General features: G+C 36.1%; 2 protein-coding genes across 3 annotated transcripts in view; both read right to left on the bottom strand.

Moving 5' to 3' along the window:
- The window catches only part of LOC134816569 (dynein axonemal light chain 4-like), a 79174-nt gene that overhangs the window by 22878 nt on the left and 36846 nt on the right, over positions 1-19450 (bottom strand). The gene's annotated exons all lie outside the window — the stretch shown is intronic.
- LOC134816568 (trichohyalin-like) lies at positions 10838-18167 on the bottom strand. The gene is made up of 12 exons (XM_063825472.1): positions 18103-18167; positions 17616-17703; positions 17339-17447; positions 17111-17222; positions 16824-16889; positions 14142-14247; positions 13834-13923; positions 13587-13714; positions 13203-13389; positions 12850-12981; positions 11760-11945; positions 10838-11494 (listed from the first exon to the last, which is right to left on the bottom strand). Exons 1-12 carry the CDS (start codon positions 18162-18164, stop codon positions 11324-11326), a joined length of 1437 nt encoding a protein of 478 aa, XP_063681542.1. The 5' UTR covers positions 18165-18167; the 3' UTR covers positions 10838-11323.

Below are 19450 nucleotides of genomic sequence, written 5' to 3'. Positions count from 1 at the left end.
ACTTTTTAAAATGTTGTTCAAGCGTTATTTCACCTTCCCTTAATTCTTTATCTATTCTCCTCACAGTCCTTGATAGACTGAACGTAGACTCATCAGGTACGTCTTCTTCAGTACATGATATTGCTAACAAAATGTGCTTTGCTTTTTCATGCTCTGAGATGTTTGATGAAGAAACTGAAGGAATATTTGGTTGCACATTATTCAGCCACCATGAAGAGAAATGCTTAACATCGTCCTTAAAAAGACCGTCCTTAAAAAGATCGTTCTTCTTCAAAAGATCGTCCTTAAAAATCATCGATTCTTTATCTGTTCCAGTTATTGTCGTTACAGATGACTGTGCGTCATTAAAGTGATTAAATATGGTAGAGTGTATGCTAGGAAAGGCGGTGAATAAAAGAACAGTAGCGTCAGGATGGATGGATTTAATCAGTCCCCTAACCCTATCTCTTTGTACTAAGGATTTCTGAAATGCTATCAGTAGATTATCATCACCATTTGTGATACTTGCAAATGTAGTGTTTTTCACCTCTATCACCACAATGAAGTTCTCACCGATTATCAAAAAATCACACTCCGTCGAATTCTTGGCATTACAACCCGCCATATCAAAGCTAGAGTCGCAAATTTTGTATTGGTAATGTGTACATCTAAACCCGTGAAGAACAATCAACCCCCTTCCAACAATCATATGTTCATCTAATCTCTCTAAAGCTCTGTAGACGATGATCTCAGCTTCGTAGTTAATACGTTTCCGAATATTGTCTCCAATACGAGGATCCGTTTCACCAGCGTTGTCAGGATACTGGTCTTTATAGGTGTTTCTTGGGGCAGGGGGTGACATGAAGGGACGTCTGTCCTTCGATGAGCAATAACGTACTTCAATATCTTTTCCCCTTTCTTCATAATCCGATAGAGTTGTCAGTGTTTCTGGGAGGAATTAATACTCAAGTTATTGAAAATCAAAACAAGTAGCAACATATGTGCAGTCAAGACCTGAAGAGTTATCCTTTGAAAAAACATCAGTTAAAACCCAATGGAAAAAAATTTCAATTAAGTGGTCGGGTAAACTCATGTGACATGATATGTCAATTCACTAACCCCACATAACGCTTGTAGGAGATATATATGAGTTTATGACGACGGCTTTCCTTTCTTCGGGGATGTATTTTAACTCCCAGACCGAACCGTGAAACTTTGCTTCCAGAACCTTCCCATAGTTCTTCAGTTTCCAGTAACTTTGCTTTTGACACTTCTTGTTCACTTTCAAACTTTCGTCTTGTAAGAACTGGATGCGGCACTTGCGGTTTAATCCGTTAATGTTATCTGCCCATTTCCAAACAGTACCAGCGAGGTCAGGGAAGTTGTACCAACTCGACAACTCATCTGTAGACATTTATAATAGGCTTTAGTATGAGACACGTCGTTCATGTGGGCACGCCGGTGTGCTATATAATGTTAGTGTGGGGTAAATGTTCATACCTAGTTTCGCTGACGAGAATGAGGTCGATGGTTCTTGTCCGTCCATTTAACGCCAGGTGTCGTATTTTAGTTGAAATTTTAGAAATTGTTAATTCCTGAAATCAGAAATAAATCATGATGGGTACCAATAAAAGTGACAGATGATTATATCAGAATAAAATGTAATTTTATAACACAATTCCTACTCTAAGGAGTCAATATTTTAGTATAAACTGGTTTATTATGTGTACTACTTACTATGAAGTATGAAAAAGTATTTACTTTTTAATTTCGAGCACAAAGTATTCAAAACTTTGTCAAATTATAAACACTTTTTACGATGGTAAATCCTTAAAACAGCATTTTTGATATGCAGTTAAGTATTTTGGAAAACCTCTGAGTAATAAACCACTGCTGATTTGAAAGGTACGCAGTATAGTTATACCTAAGTACATTAAAATTTACACAGTACACTCTAACTTACCTCTTCAAAACTGCAACACTACCATGTAACACCAATCACAATTACATACCAAACACGATTGATCGAGGGAAAAAATAGAGTATTCGTAGTTCGGAATTTCACACGTACCAATTATCGGCGACTCAATGTCAATGCAAATAGTAATATACAGCAAGAGAGAACAATACAAGGTAAACTGAGCTCGGATGTAAACTGTAAACATGAAGATGTAATTAGATCGAACCGAGAAATTAGATCAAACCGCGCCGGTGCTCAGCCTGTCATTCCGCAGAATCTCTATTTATGAACATAATAGCCTCACTGCTGCAGCAGGGGTCCCCAAGTACTCAAGTAAGGAGTAACGTTATGAAAACTGGCCACGGGCCTAAATATTACATATCAATCAATTACAATTCATTAACATTACCAATATTAAAAACTATCGAAAATATTCAAGAAAGTATTCTCTAGCCAAAGGGCTCAATATTTAAATCTAAATCTTCAATATTGTCTGGTTTATATCGCAACTTGGGCCCTCTGTCCCCCCTTATCGAAATAACCGTTGTCTTTAATACCTCAAAGCGCAAGCGCTTTCTGAGATATGTAACTGAGTCTGAATAACGCTGACCCGTTGGAGATTCCATCTTTTGTGCAAGCTTTTAAATCAAGCGTTGCGCTTCGACTCCCATGCCTCCTGTTGTGGAGAAAACTAAAGGTGTAAAGGTAGCTTTTTCCACTTCTAGGACCCTTGCATTATATGCTCTTTTCTTCTCAGTCTCGTGAGCCAAATACATCATAGGAATTGGTTTAGCGGCGTTGGTTGGAGCAGGAGCGTGAAACACTCTTACATCAAAAAATGCTCTTTCCAACGCATTCCAAACTGATCTTGCTGATATATCTAGTCGGGCTTGATCTCCAGTTACAGTACCTCGTGGTAACTGCATGCCGCTGACTGGAAGAAGAGGGGGCTCTGTCTGAACGTCTTTGCATTTGACTGTCCACATGATATTAGCTATTGTATCTCGAAGTGAGTTATGCCTCAAGGTCACATAACCCCCAAGTTTACACGTGAGGGCATGGTTTGCGGAGTAGGAATCACCACAAGTACAAAGTTTTGGACAATCTTTCAGCTTCAGGTTATATCTTAAAGCTATAGCATCTGAAAACTGTTGCTTATTCAGGAGATAACCATAGCTTTTGAGTGGTAAGGTGGTTAGCCAGGAACTTGCACCCTTCTCTGCTGCTAGCTGTAACATAAGTTTAGATGTTTGCGGCAGAGACTCCTGAATTGCCTCCTGTCTTCTGGTGTAATACTCATTGCGATCTTTACTGATGGATGTCTTGATTTCATGGCTTTTATCCTTGTCTTCAAGATAGTTTACCTCTTGGCTTAGTATAGCCGTTTTTAGCAAAACTGTTACTTTGACTGAATACAGGAACTCTGAGTTGGCCAAATCTGTTATTATAGGGATACCCAGCCCTCCATACCTTGGTGGTAGAGAAAAGATCTCTCTAAGAGTGTCAGTGCAACTAAATGCTCTATCAAGGATTGCTGGAATGAACTCCTCTCTGATGGTAAGTTCGAGTGGTTGAAGTCTATCTGCTATCTCAGGTGTAGTCCTACACACATAGTTCCATCTTTTCGAAAGTCCATATACAAATGCAGAGTATGCAACTTGAGGCTCTCTTGATGCAATTCCTGCTAATTGCTTTACGTCACGACACCATTCCTCCACTTTCTGGTCTATAAAGCTGTGATGCCCTTCTATTGACCCAATAAAACTGCCTAAATACCCTTTCCCAACTGTTGTGATGTTGATATCAGGAAACATCTCTTTCGCAGCTTGTTCAAAATCAGGCTTCACCACTATCCATGTCTTGGCAGGTTTTGGCTAAGGAGTAACTAAATGATTAATTGGGGTGCGTACTGCGTCTGCTGAAAGTATTACTGTTGGCGGGTATAGCCGTATGGGGTAGAAACTAGAAATACATGGGGTGTAAAATTGTGTATAATATATATTAAACAGGAATTAAATTATATTAAACAGGAATTAAAAATGAAAAATGAAACATACATATATATATACCCCCTATACTATTATATCCCCTTTATTGTTTTCCAGGCATTAAGACTCATCGAAAGTAGTTCAGCAGGTATATTTAAGTTCAAAACATTCTAATTCAATGTTAAAGATGACAGGAATAAGAAATAGTTATGTGGAGGTTTTTAAGAAATTTACACCAGAATGTGTGTGTGTGTGTGTGTCTGTCTGTCTGTCTGTCCGTGTGTAATTTCCGGTCGGTTATACAAAAAAAACGGTAAGAGTTACGAGACTGATTTTTTCGGTATAGTGTCGACAAAACTCTGATGAAGCCCATAGGAAATTTTTTTTTAAATCGGCCGATGGTAAGTGGTTTAATTGATGGTTTTGTACCACAAATGTTACATAAAATTGCGTGAGCAGAACGGCAAGAGTTACGGGGCTTGCTCTCTCTCTCTAATTACTGTGTAATATGTTATAGCTGCATTTAAGTAGCGTCATAATTGGATTATCCCGGAAGATTCGCTGTAATGTTATACCTTAAGCTTATTAGGGGAGGGGGGACTGTTAGTGTTTGGGGTCTGTTTGGACTGCAGAGAGAGAGAGAGAGAGAGTTCATACGACAATGTTATGCGTGTTTTCAAATATAATATGCGGGTGTGGTGCGGAGTTAACAAGGGTTAATTTCTATAACGATTTAAATAAAAATAGAAAGCGGTTCAAGACGGGAGTGATGAGGTGTAATACTCGGTGTTCAGACCTTATGATCATGGAGTGTGGTGCCTCATGGCTTATAATGACTTAATTATCCACAAGAAATAACCGATTATGAGATTATTGTTTAAGAAACTATTGGGTCACCTAATGCGGGTTTTGACTCAGCGGGTAATTACTCCTACCCTTTTTAACTGCGGCAGTGAAATCCCGGCCGTAGGCCGGGTTACACTAGTATATATATATATATGTATAGACGCTTTTGCAGTAAATTGTAGCCTACATTTAAGTGTCCGTAGATTCAAAAGTATAAAAGATACAGTCATTTCGAACCACAGGTTTTAAAGATAATTGTTTATACTTTAGTTTACATTATATCGAAAATATGTATAGACGCTTTTGCAGTAAATTGTAGCCTACATTTAAGTGTCCGTAGATTCAAAAGTATAAAAGATACAGTCATTTCGAACCACAGGTTTTAAAGATAATTGTTTATACTTTAGTTTACATTATATCGAAAAATAATTTATCGTCATAATCATCACTTGATGACGTCATCAATTTAAGTGTTTTTAAAACTTGATTTTTGACAAAATAACAACTTTTCAAATCGATTTTAAAGCATTAAGGAGTAATTTTATTCAAAATCTGAGGACATTTTCATCTTAGATAATTGTTCAAGCATTCTGAAAATTTACCGGAAAGTTTTCCTACTTTGCTCCTTCATAAAGATATTCGCTATTGAAGTTTGTGCTTTTTTGAAGAATAATTTTATAAAAACACAAAAGTTGTGAATTAGTATTCTCTGGTGTTGGGCCATCCCTTGGGTTGTGGAGCTCAATTTTGCTTCCTAAAGGTCTAAATTGTGTTATAGGCTAGTTTTAAAGTTGAAAATCGAAAAGTTGCACACGTGGGGACACGCCCAAATTCATTTAAAATAGCTAAAATCACTAAAAATTGTTATTTTCACGATTTTTACCAACTTTGGAGTCCCGTTGTGATCCAAGTTCTTTTTGAAATCTTCTGAAACTTTTCATGCTTATCAAACTATATATTAAATAACACTATGCAAAAATTTATGGTGATTCAATATTTTATGCGCACGCAACGTCCGCTCAAAGTTTGCACGTGCGAAAGGTGAGAATTTTGCTCATTCGTGATTTCGAATATATTCATTATTCTGCTTTCCCACGATATTAAAATGGCATTATATATGAATTTAATGCCAACTTGAATGAGTAAAAAGTGCTATATTCAGTCTGTTATTGACAGATATGCCTACCTAAACACAAGGAAACGTTTTCAAAGGTAAAATTTCGAAATCGTTGAAATTACCTCCTTATTAAGTTTCGACTGTGTAAATTATCCTGACATTATAATCAAAAAGAGATGATATTAGACCAAAACCCATAATCATGGGTAGAGTGAACCGCTGCCAGTGTCTCTCTTTTCCAAACAAAAGAAAATGATATTAATTTGAGGAACCGTCCGCAAATGCAAATTGATACCGAGAATGAAATCGGTCGCTCGCTTTTCCCATTCATTCACGGCTTACGTATTGTAATAAAGCTTATTCAATGGGAAAAGCGAGCGACCGATTTCATTCTCGGTATCAATTTGCATTTGCGGACGGTTCCTCAAATTAATATCATTTTCTTTTGTTTGGAAAAGAGAGACACTGGCAGCGGTTCACTCTACCCATGATTATGGGTTTTGGTCTAATATGTATATATAAAATTTGACCAAAACCCATAATCATGGGTAGAGTGAACCGCTGCCAGTGTCTCTTTTCCAAACAAAAGAAAATGATATTAATTTGAGGAACCGTCCGCAAATGCAAATTGATACCGAGAATGAAATCGGTCGCTCGCTTTTCCCATTCAATAAGCTTTATTACAATACGTAAGCCGTGAATGAATGGGAAAAGCGAGCGACCGATTTCATTCTCGGTATCAATTTGCATTTGCGGACGGTTCCTCAAATTAATATCATTTTCTTTTGTTTGGAAAAGAGAGACACTGGCAGCGGTTCACTCTACCCATGATTATGGGTTTTGGTCAAATATCATCTCTTTTTGATTATAATGTCAGGATAATTTACACAGTCGAAACTTCATTAATAATAATAAGGAGGTATAATTTCAACGATTTCGAAATTTTACCTTTGAAAACGTTTCCTTGTGTTTAGGTAGGCATATCTGTCAATAACAGACTGAATATGGCACTTTTTACTCATTCAAGTTGGCATTAAATTCATATATATAATTGATAATGCCATTTAAATATCGTGGGAAAGCAGAATATATTCGAAATCACGAATGAGCAATATTCTCACCTTTCGCACGTGCAAACTTTGAGCGGACGTTGCGTGCGCATAAAATATTGAATCACCGTTAATTTTTGTATAGTGATATTTAATATATAGTTTGATAAGCATGAAAAGTTTCAGAAGATTTCAAAAAGAACTTGGATCACAACGGGACTCCAAAGTTGGTAAAAATCGTGAAAATAACAATTTTCAGTGATTTTAGCTATTTTAAATCAATTTGGGCGTGTCCCCACGTGTGCAACTTTTCGATTTTCAACTTTAAAACTAGCCTATAACACAATTTAGACCTTTAGGAAGCAAAATTGAGCTCCACAACCCAAGGGATGGCCCAACACCGGAGAATACTAATTCACAACTTTTGTGTTTTTATAAAATTATTCTTCAAAAAGCACTAACTTCAATAGCGAATATCTTTATGAAGGAGCAAGGTAGGAAACTTTTCCGGTAGATTTTCAGAATGCTTGAACAATTATCTAAGGTGAAAATGTCCTCAGATTTTGAATAAAATTACTCCTTAATGGTGTTAAATCGATTTGAAAAGTTGTTATTTTGTAAAAAATCAGGTTTTCGAAACACTTAACTTGATGACGTCATCAAGTGATGATGATGACGTTAAATTATTTTTCAATATAATGTAAACTAAAGTATAAACTATTATCTTTAAAACCTGTGGTTCGAAATGACTGTATCTTTTATACTTTTGAATCTACGGACACTTAAATGTAGGCTACAATTGACTGCCAAAAGCGTCTATACATATTATATACTATACTTCACGACAATCTGTTGTAAAACAGGGGTTCCAGAAAACCCACTTCCCGATACTCCTGAAACATGAAATTTTTTTTACAGTCGATTTGGACAAGGTCTAGACGCCCTGCAAAGTTTCATATTTCTAACTCAATTTTAACATGGTTTTTAAGACACCTGAATATGGCGATTTTGGGGTTTTTACCTAATTTCGTATAAAATGCCGGCGCATATTTTGCGCAAATTTCTTAAAAACCTCCACATAACTATTTCTTATTCCTGTCATCTTTAACATTGAATTAGAATGTTTTGAACTTAAATATGCCTGCTGAACTACTTTCGATGAGTCTTAATGCCTGGAAAACAATTAAGGGGATATACTAGTATAGGGGGTAAATAGTATTGTGAATATAAGGGCGACGGTAATGCTTGCCAGCATTGTGATATAATAATATAAATAAATATAACATGATAATATCTTCACACTTTGAGAGCCGCGCGTGACAACAGATAATATTAATGACCGAACATCGTGAGGTCATTTGCGAGAGTAATAATGATATATGTTATTAATATTATGCCATATACCTTTGAAACTTGCCGCCAGCCAGTCTGCATGAGACATGCTCTGCTAATTTGCAGAGCAACGATCTGGAAGGGTTGACATCGTCAATCAAAAATTAAGGCTAACGATTCATTTTAAATTTTGTTTTATAATGACAGCTGCCAAGCATGAAATAAAAGTTTAAACGTGTTAAATCGATTCATCAGATCGAACTCTTTCAGAATCTTTAAACTTAAAGAGAGACATTTTTTCGCTAATTGAGGGGAAAATGAGGCTAACAAGTCATTTTTAATTTTTGAATTTTATTTGAATAATAACGTCCACCAAAGTATCCTCTGACCTAAAATACATTAGATGGACGCTCTATCTACCTTACGAGACATATTTATATGGTACGAAATTTGGGGATTTTTGGAAAAAATCCCCATATTTTCGTACTACCAAAATTGTGGCCGCCATTTCAAAATCCCACACATTAATTTTTATGTAATTGGCTTAAATAGGGCTAATTTGAGGTGAATTTGTCAAATAAGTTGTTTTACGTGTTTTGTGAGACAAGGATACCACGCCGATCGCCGATACCCTCTGGAGGGTTAGAAGTCTAACTTAGTCTCACATTCAAGAGTAGCTGGGAGACTTAATTGACAAGCTCAAACTCCTGTTGAGAGAGGCATACACCTGGGACTACACCGGTGAGCAGACTCAAGGTGAAAGAGACGACGATGAAGACGATTTAAACGAAGAGAATGATTTTTAATTAATTTAGTTTTTCACGATTTTTAAAAATTCCATCAAAAACTGATTTTGATTTCTCTGAAATAATTTAGCGTGAAAATGCGACAATTTAATTTGGGGTACGAAATTTGGGGATTTCTGAAAAAAATCCCCATATTTTCGTTCCCCCATAATTCCGATCCCCAGAATTATGATCCACATAAATATGTCTTGTAAGGTAGTTGAAGTTCGAAGGCCGACCCCTTTTTTCCTTTTAAAGGAGGGTAAAGTAAGGCTAATAATTTATAATTTTTGAATTATGTTTGAATAATAACGTCCTTTATATTAAACTATCCTTTGACCTGGTATACATATATGGATACTTAGGTCGATGGTAGACTCCACCTACCCTTTCCACTTTCTGTCTTTTGATGGAGGATCAAATAAGGCTAACTATCAAGGTTTTGTTCATTACTTGTTCTACTGCTTCTTCGGACTAGCGGCTAGCCCTTCAAATTGTTTGAAAGCCTCATTTCACCCTCTCAAAAGATGGTTAGCATCATTTTCACCTCGAATATTGGAAGCTTAGATATCGATTTTAATTGATATCTAAGCTTTAAATATACTTAAAAGTATAATCAAGGAATTTCATGTGCAACACGGATATCAAGTAACTTGTGAGTTGTGACAGTACAATAGTCAATATCTAGGGACTGAAAATCAACAGTGTCTGTTAGCCCAAATTTCGCCTCCCGTGGAAAGAGGGTAGCTTCAATCCAACCTCACATAAATTATGATAAAGTCTCAATAACCTGCAGGCTATAATAACAAGTTTATTAGTGAGTCTTTAACCTGTTTCCGTACATTAAAGTTAAAATGCGGTCGAAACTCGAATTCTTTATTAGCCTCATTTTGGCCTCCTACAAGTACAAGTAGACTCGGTGGTTTCTGAAATGTTGAACTCGAAGAGGATGAATCAATCTTTATTGTTGACACATTATATAGTCACAATACCGAACCTGCTCGAAAATATACACGAAAGTATACTTGTTAGCCTCATTTCACCCTCTCAAAAGGTGGTTAGCCTCATTTTCACCTCGAACATTTAAAGCTTAGATTCTCGATTAGATCAAGTATCGAGATCTAAGGGACGTATATCATGGACGTAACATGAGAAAGTTATTTTTTTAAGTGATGAGGTTTATAATTCGTTAGCCTCATTTGTCCCTCGCAGTTCAATCACTCCTACTGTACTGAGTCTAGTAGTGAGTATCAGTAAGTTAGGAGGTCATCGAACATCGTATTTTAAAGGCAAAGCTGTATCAATTTTCTATGCGCATACCAAAAATCAAATGCGTAACTAAAACAGAAATGAAATTACAGAAGTTTTAAATTTGTTGTCAAAAAACGAACTTTTAGGGGTGTTTCTAATGAACAGGGTCATTAAAGATGAGGTTCATGTGCTTAGAACCTGCCCCCTCTACCAAGACAACAGGGACCGCCTTAGCCCTGAAGCTAAAACCAACCTCTTCGAGGGAATGGATGTCATATTCACTCAACCAAAGCTTTTAAAAGAGATTGCTAAATTTTTAGTTGATACTAGATCTGGGTGCACTTCGTTTCCCGAGAGACTTAGCTTAAATTATAGTATATGTTTCTTCACGGTTTTTGTATCTTATTTCTATGATATGATTTAATTCTTGTATTGTCAAGCCAGGAGTGTCAGGGCTTCTCTTGACTAATAAACGTTTAATCCGTTTAATCGATTTTCTGTCAACTTCAGCAGGAATTAAATGAAAAATGAAACAGCAAGATTAAAATAAACTTTAACTATAAATCATTTGCCTATAACAGTACATTATATTAACACAACTTGTATGGTTATCACTTATCGTCAACATTAAAATCATCATATTCTGTAGCCGCGACAAAGAAAATCACCAACAAGTAGCTCTGCAGCAAGATCTGTAAATTCTATAGTTTCTATGGAAATTCTAAAGATTGAACAAGATTATTTACATATACCTAAAATCAGATGGCGTCGAGGTATACTATATCACGACAGCACTATATTACGACAAGGTTCTCGTGTAAGGGTTACGGTTTCAGTCAGAGAGCTATTGTAATATAATGCGGGATCTTTCTTTTAACATCGTTATCGCTAATCAGTGCTATTGACAGTTGACACCGTATCAACATGGATAATTTTCTCACCAGATATTTCAAATGATCTGATATTACCTAAAGTCTCGGGGATCCATTTCATATCGACCATTAATTCTGATAAAACTATGACTCGGAGAGTTTAATTTTTCTCTCCTGTTCACTTGACAAAGTCTGGAAAAGTTGTATAATGTCTTTCAGGCCGGTCTGGTGTTGCCTATAATCAGCTAGAGCATTGTCTCTTTGAACTATCAACTGCCGAAGAAAGGCTTCTTCTTTCGCAACTTGCTCTCCGAGCTGAGATTGAGTGATTGGAGGTCAGAATGACACATTGAAATTCAAACCTTGCTTATTCAAAACAATAATTACATTCTTGAAATTTGAGGGGGTTTTGGCATATGGAATTGATGTTATATATAACATCAATCAATATAGATCTTATTATCAAAAAATTTTAAAAATCATGTACTTTATCGTCAACTATACAGTACATTCTTGATATCATGAATGATAGAGAAACCTGAACCCATGAAACCCATTTAACAATCTAATAGCTAGATACCTCAAGCTGGTGGGAGTCAACAGCTCTCAGTTGGTCCTGGGCATGTTTCCTGGCGGCAGTGTTAGCTGCTTCCACCAGTGCCTTCTTGCTGTTGCAGATCTGCTCCTGTTTCCTGGTCTCACTTTCCAACTTCCGCATATTCCTATAGAGGGTTCGTTCTTTACCTCCGGCCTTCGCTACGTCCTCCTGATATGTGAAGTAATTGTAACAGATTTGGTATTTCTTTGGTGGAAGGGATGAGTGGGAAATACGAGGGTTAATGTGGCTAATATTTTGAGCACCACTCTGATGGCTGGGTTTTTCTAGAATGGGAAACATATAATACCAATAAATATATCATATCTCTATCTATACTAATAGTCCCAATAAATGTGTGGGTGGGTGGGTGTGTAATTTCCTAACGGTTTAATCAAGAAAATGGTAAGAGTTATGGGACTGGTTTTTTCGGTATAGTTTCGAAAAAACTCTGAAGAAGCCGATGTGCAAATTAAAAAAAAATCGGCTGGTGGTAAGTGGTTTAATTGATGGTTTTGTACTGCAAATGTGATATTGAAGTGACTCACTTTTTCAGACTTTTTGTCCATCTCTCACACTCTCTCTATTTCCGCAAGATTTCCTATTCAGTATTACTATTGGATACGCCCAGAATTAAATTTACTCTAATGCGGCCGGTTTCGGCGAGTGTATATTTTTGCACCGTTTTAACTTTGCCACCGTTTACACTTTTGCAATTCAACTGCGATAGTAAAGTCCCGGCCGTAGGCACGGGTTTCACTAGTAACTTACATAATCTTGAATTATAAGTACTCTCATTAACATCTGATGAGGCATGATAAGTCAGTCAGTCATGTTTAATGAGACAATTAACTAATTAGGTCCAATTAGAAATATCCAATGACCATACTAACAAGCTAACAGTCATGAGACAAAAATGGACCAATGTTAAGTATGGATGTATGATATTAAAGAAGGTAAATCATTACATGTTACATGATACTATAGTGTTTACTAAGCATGTTATACTAGAGTGTAATAAGTGCAATCGCTCAATTGTTCAACTTTGTACATGTTTGTACTCTTCTTGACTCACAAATAGGATTTGCCGTTCCATTTCGTTTAGTCTCTGCTCGTTTTCCTTGGCTAGTTGCCGTAACTTTGGCTCCCATTTGTTCGCTTTCGTTTGTCGCTGTGCCAGGATAGTCTTCTGTTTTGATATGTGATCCTGTAGCAAATAGCAAAGTTTTTAAATGTGTGAACTGGAATTCTTAGTTCAAGACAGTTTTTAAATGGATTATACGGTGGTACAATTAATGTTGATGTAAGAGTACTGCACTGGTAGGTGAAACTTGTTCAGTTTTGGCAGATAATAATAATAATGTTATGTGAATAATCATTACAGAGTAATAACGCTTATATCTCCCAGTCTCCCTCCCAAATTTAAACCTGGACATTCTGCTCGTTCTCCTGTATTGTACCCATATTATCGATATGAATCTTGTTCTCACTGAGTCTCCTCTGTTCCTCGCCCACTTTACCCAGCAAACAGTTTACATCCTGCAGCTTCCTCCCGTACTCTCTTTGCTTCAGTTTTACATCGTGGTCCGTGTTGCGGAGCTTTTTACCCAAACTCCTGTTTGGAAAAGTTAATTTCATTGGCTTGTTATGAATGTTTGAATTGGTTGTAGTAAGATAAGAATCTGTGGATTCGATTGACGAAAAAATACTAAGAATTTTGGAAATTGTCGATGATATGATAAAAAACTAGAGAGTTAGTGAATATTTGCTGTAAAGTGCAACTGTAACCAAGAATAATCGCGACTTTAAAACCTTGTTTTGTCAAGGAACTTTTTCTCGTGAGTCTGATGCTGATATTTGAGATGCTGGTCGACCACCTCAGAGTCTCTCCATTGAGAGATACGTTCGAGCGCTTCCTCCCTTTTGTGCTTTTCTTCTTCCTGAGGAAATATCTGATATATCGGGTTCTTTACATATAGTTCAGTTTAGCCTCCGAGCATAATAACATGATTTAAGTGTACAGTGATCCTTCAAATGAAAAAGACTTCTAAGTTCGAACCTTAATCAATTTATCTTTCTTCGCTTGTTCGAGTCTAAGTTGAGCTCCGACTTCCTTCAGCTCATTCCCTAGTTCGTGGTGCCTTCTGGCCTGAAAACAGCTAACTAAAAATCTGTTAGAGAATTCAGACAGTATGTTAGAAAAGTAGCCATTTTATTCTAACTCCTTTAATTGCAGATTAAAAATTTAATATCGGGAGTAGCATAAGTTTATAAGGGTGTTCATGAAATGTTGACGTACGTTTTTAAATATCTTTAAATAAATTTACAAAGGAGTTATAAACCATAAAGTAGCAAACAGAAGTTAACCTTCTCACGCAATTGTTTCTCAAACTGGAGGGCTAGATCGTCTGCCTCGACCACTATCTGATCCATTGTGTTTAGAATAGACTGGTATCTTTGTTCTGTAGTCGTTCTAAGGAGTAAATATTTCATTCCAATAAAACTGTAGTCACTGTTCGTTAATAAACATGATTTTAAGTTTTTCGGGTTGAACCTTCTGAGAAATAGTCGTTAGTAAACATTTTTCGAACCAGTTAAGCGGTCCACACAACATCAGATAATAAGATGGTTAAAATCCTGGACTTGTAATCAGAGTTTGGTTAACTGGCCGTAAGTGAAATCCGACGCTGGTTAAAGTGTTATTTCATCACAACCCACTAACAAATTATGTGAGAATTAAGGTCGGTTTAACGAACACATCTAAATGTGGCGTGAGAACAAGGTGTGCTAGTAATTGGCGGACTGATTCAGTTAAATCAATTTAGGGACTAAATTTCATTCTTCTTTTCTTCTTTTCTTGGTCACAGCGTATCTTATCTCACTAATCGGGCAATCTTCAAAGTTGATCGTCGTTTTCACAGACACGAGGAGGAGTCATTGAACAGGTTTTCAGATGGTTACAGTAGTTGCAATACTACATACCATTTAATCACATTTTAATAGCACCCAGTTTTTACTTTTTAGTAATGCGCCTTCATTGTTCACACTTTCATTCTAAAAGCGTTATACATTAGTGAATGAAGTGTGGAATCCCGTAAGTATGATTAATATAATGGAGCTAGGCTATCTTTACAAAATTATTTTGGTTGCCAAGGCGATTTCATTAGTAACCTAAGAAATGTAATTCGATATCACGCATAATTGAATTTAGGTCTTTAAACCACGTGAATAAATGTACAGTTTATGTCATAGTGACTGCTGAAATTGTGCCCTTTTAACAGTAAAATCTACGCGCGCTTTACAAAACGCATTATTATTTTGGGGACCAAAGACAGGGCCGCAACCACAGGAGGTTTCTGCGAGATTATTTATTAGTAAACCACGATAACTTGATCATAATATCAAAATACTGTATTATAGTAATCGAATCTAGATGCTTCCAAACACTGTGTACGGATATTATCTAGATATTGGCCGGATACTCAAATTACGCCAGGGCATCGTGGCGAGCTTACACATTGTCACACCATTTAGAGGCGATGTTGACCAGGTCACAGGCACAGTAAAATTACTACATCTCCTTCCTGAACTACACTGGTGATGTAATGTATATTGACTTTGTCTGTTTATAGTGTGCTGTGTGAGCTATTTGCTTTGTTTTGTAATTTACGATGAACTCTGCTAATTTCATAGTGTCGCTTTGTCAGCAATCTTTGAGCAATTTTCTGAGATTCGTTATTATTTGCCCTTTATTATTTGATTAAGAGTTATTCTTGAAAATTGTGAGGAATTTTTTTGATAAACTGTTTTTCAAATCAATACTTAACGTTTCAGTTGATAAATATGACAACTAAACAGCAAGAAATATCAGAACCAAATGAGACTGATAAGATCGTTATACGAGAAATAAAGCCAATTCTACCTCGGGAGATATGGGAGATAATATTCTACCTGATTCCAATCAGAGATAAGTTGACATGCAGCAAGCTTATTATAGAATTCAGAGACTTTTATCAAGAATTATTCACAAACTATGAGAAGTATGTTGACAGCTTCAGAGACTTTAAAGTTGAAAAAGCGTCGCTTAATGGACTGAACTTATACCAGATGCATCCTTATGGTTTCTCCCATGATCTGAGAATTCCCAGCGATTCTGCATCGTCAAGTATTTCATTTTCTATCTATCTTGAAAATAGTTGGGTACGATGGCTGGACGATACGTTGTCCTCATTCAAATACATAACATACGAAGACGATGGAACGAACAATAAATACCTTACATATTTGAAGGTAAACGCAATATCTTGGTTACGATTCAGAGTGCAAAACATTATACTACCGACGGGGCGGTACAATCTGTATTACAAAATAAAAGGGCCATGTCACAACATCAGGAACTTATACATGGTATCAGTTAAACACAGTGCCACAAGAGAAGATAATGTTGGGTACATTGATCTCAGGACCCTACAGAATCTCAGTTCTGATTGGGAGTGGGTCCCAGTATACAGGGACAACACCTTCAATACACTCATGGAGGTGGGGTATAAGTTTGAGGAGGAGGATGAGCTTTCTGTTGAGTTGTTCAGTTTGAACGAGTTTTGGACCAGGGATTTGTCATTTCATATGATCAGGTTTGTTGCTGTGGAGGATGTTCATGAGTTGTGAGATGTTGTTCTTGGTTACAAGTCTTGAATTGAAGAATATGGGTAATGAGTAGTAATATATGGTACTTGGGAGTGATAACACCTGTTTTAAGACACGCTATCTCGTGCTAACTAACTGAATCGTGTTACACCACGATCACAACATAGGAATTAGTAAGAATTTCTTCGGTGCGGAATGTTGTTTTTTAATTTTTTGAGGATAACAATTTTCGCAGCTATGAGATAAGACGTTTTAACAGAACTGCTTGAAATTTTTAATGTTTCAAGCTTTATTTACCTGCACCTGCAACCCTAGGTTTTGTCAATTTGTTTCCCTAAATTCATCATTTACAAGATAAAGTAACACTATGATATAATTGATTTAAATGTTAAAACTACTTACAGTGACATTTTGTATTTCCTGCCATCCTCTCTAGCCAACTGTAGACGTTTTCTATTGCTTTCTATCCTGAACATTTTGATAATTTACATTCTCACATTTTAAACGATCATTTTATATCAGACTTTTTTTGTTTTGGGACCACTAATGCGCTAACGAAAAGAAAGATTTGAAGAAATGATCGCTTGTTTTATTTTGTAAAATATTTAACATCACGAAACTTAAAACTAGTGGATCCAAATTCCAATGATGAGTCAGCAAAAAAGCAAAAAAATAAACTAATAACTGACCTGTTGATAGTGTTTCGCTTGCTGAGCTGATAAGAGCCAGAATGTAGTTTTGAAAGAAAGTTAATCTTCTGCTGCAGTTCGTTAAAATGTTCCTTTGACTCCTCTGTTTTCGCTGAATCATAATCAATGAAACAAGCACTTCAAATTAAATACTTTACATCCTAAAAAAACCTCTCCATTTTAAAGTTTACACTGGAGCAAAACACAAAAATACAAATAAAACCAAACCTCGATTGAATACAGTGGTTGAGTGGTGTAACTCCCGGACTTCTTTCAGCAGGGTCCCTCTCTCCCTGACTAACTGCCTTTCTTTGGTCTTTGCTGCCCATTGTCCGTCCTTGCCAGGGAGGTTATTGTATAATGGTCGGGCAACTAGTTCTTGTAGCGACGATATATTATAAAATAGATAGTTATAAACTAATCTGATGAAAAAGTTTAACAGTGACGGAGGCAACGGACAGTGATGTACATTATATTATTCTGAACTGACTCCAAATTGACCTACCTCAACTTGAGATGTGAGAGCCTTGAGGTGACCTGAAGGTGAAATCGAACCGGAACTTGTAGTAGAATCATTTGATTTGATACCAACACTGAGATGTTAATATGAAAATATATTGAGTAATTATCTAGAATTAACCCTAATTTGGAACACGCAAAACACAAGTTTATACATATATTATATTATACTTTAGTTTAATTACTGTAGTATGATTTAACATGAAGTTGAAGTTGCCATTTGAACTTTGTTTCATTTGTTCTACATATTATATTCACGTATTACGTAACTGTGTATACTGAGATTTAATACCGTAACGTATTATCTAGATATATTATCTAGATGTATTATCTAGATGTATTATCTAGATATTATATATCTAGATATATAATATCTAGATATATATCTAGATATATATCTAGATGTATTATCTAGATATATGATATCCATGTATCTATTATCTAGATATATATCTAGATACCTAATCACTGACCTTAGTAAGAGAGGTGAGGTGAGCACAGCAGGTTGCTCTCTTCTCCTCACAACTTGAGCCATATCTCATCTAGGGTCAGATACAAGTTAGATGGAGGAGTCAATTCAATAGAACTTAAAAAGTTTACAGTTATCTATTCTTTTCATATTATCGACCTTGAACTATCCTAACTCTAGATCCAACGATGACATTGTGTTTACATCCTGTATGTTTAATTCAGCAATATTTCAATAAATAAAGTACAACGGCCATCCACCACACGACACTCAGATATGGGATTTTCTCAATAATTCTGGAAGTAGAGCGTATTATTCTGAGGAACCATTTAAAGCTAATTGTAGCTGTGCGAGTAATTTCTTTAGAAGGAGTTGTGACGTTGACAGCAGAATTGCTTCTGATCACGAGACTCTACTTGGACCAACAAGATAATTAGAAAATTTTGAATTTATACAGTGAGTACTTCTTATGAACAAAAAGCTTCTACCACAGAACTCAGCAGAGCAATTTGATTGGTTCATTGCTTGAGAGCCCTGAGATCAAGATTTGTGTATAAAACTTGGGTAACTACCAAATCTTAAGCTGCTGTTGAGTATTGGATCCGCTAACTACGTATAGTTCATCTTGTGAATATAGCGCAGCTTTAGGAAATAGAATGTAAATCTAGAGGGGACACCAGGTCTCAAGCTCCTGTCTTTATAAACTTCTTTGTTTGAATTGTCTCCACTTTACTTGGATTTTTTAGCGTACTTAAATCCTACCCTTCATAATATTATATTATAATGTTTTAAATGTTGTCAGTACATCCATCATATCGTACAGTTCTCAATTTAATATAGTAAAGACACGGCCATTTTTATTCGCATTTTGATAGGTTGTTGTAGTCGGTCATCGTACATCAATCATCGTTGCATAGACTGTAAGTTGAATATTACTTTTTCAAAGGGTACCAGATCAGTTTACAATGTAGTCTATCAAGAGAGACACGGTATGGGTGTGTAATCCTTTAGCTTGAGATGAACGACAGATATTCGATATTTCTCTGTTTAGGCTTGATATACCTATCAGCTAATGGTGAGTAACGATACAATTTGTACTATCTACTTATATTAAATAATAACTTTCAATAATTATTGCAACTAAGTCATTTCAGTTTTTTATGTTATTTATAATCACACATCCAGAAAGGCTGTAGATCGGCAGATAAGCCTCTAGGATTTCGGCGGAAATTTTGTGACAAAGAGGACATTTTAAAAAGACCTGACCTTTTTAAGGGCATAAAAATTTTTAGAGAGGGAAAATTTGCGAAGAAATTTAAAACTTCTTGGATGTGGGCTTACAATACTGCAAG

The sequence above is a fragment of the Bolinopsis microptera genome, chromosome 6 (assembly GCF_026151205.1).
Source record: "Bolinopsis microptera isolate Bmic1 chromosome 6, MBARI_Bmic_1.0, whole genome shotgun sequence".
In the NCBI taxonomy this organism is placed as follows: Eukaryota; Metazoa; Ctenophora; class Tentaculata; order Lobata; family Bolinopsidae; genus Bolinopsis; species Bolinopsis microptera.
This window is presented reverse-complemented; position numbering and strand designations above follow the sequence as displayed.

Excerpts from the sequence above, each read along its gene's own strand:
- LOC134816568 (XM_063825472.1), bottom strand. The coding sequence starts at position 18,164 with ATGGCTCAAGTTGTGAGGAGAAGAGAGCAACCTGCTGTGCTCACCTCA. Across the intron at positions 13,715-13,833 it reads AGAAAGATAAATTGATTAAG|GAAGAAGAAAAGCACAAAAG; the intron begins GTTCGAACTTAG and ends ATATTTCCTCAG. Across the intron at positions 13,390-13,586 it reads AAGTTCCTTGACAAAACAAG|GAGTTTGGGTAAAAAGCTCC; the intron begins GTTTTAAAGTCG and ends TTTTCCAAACAG.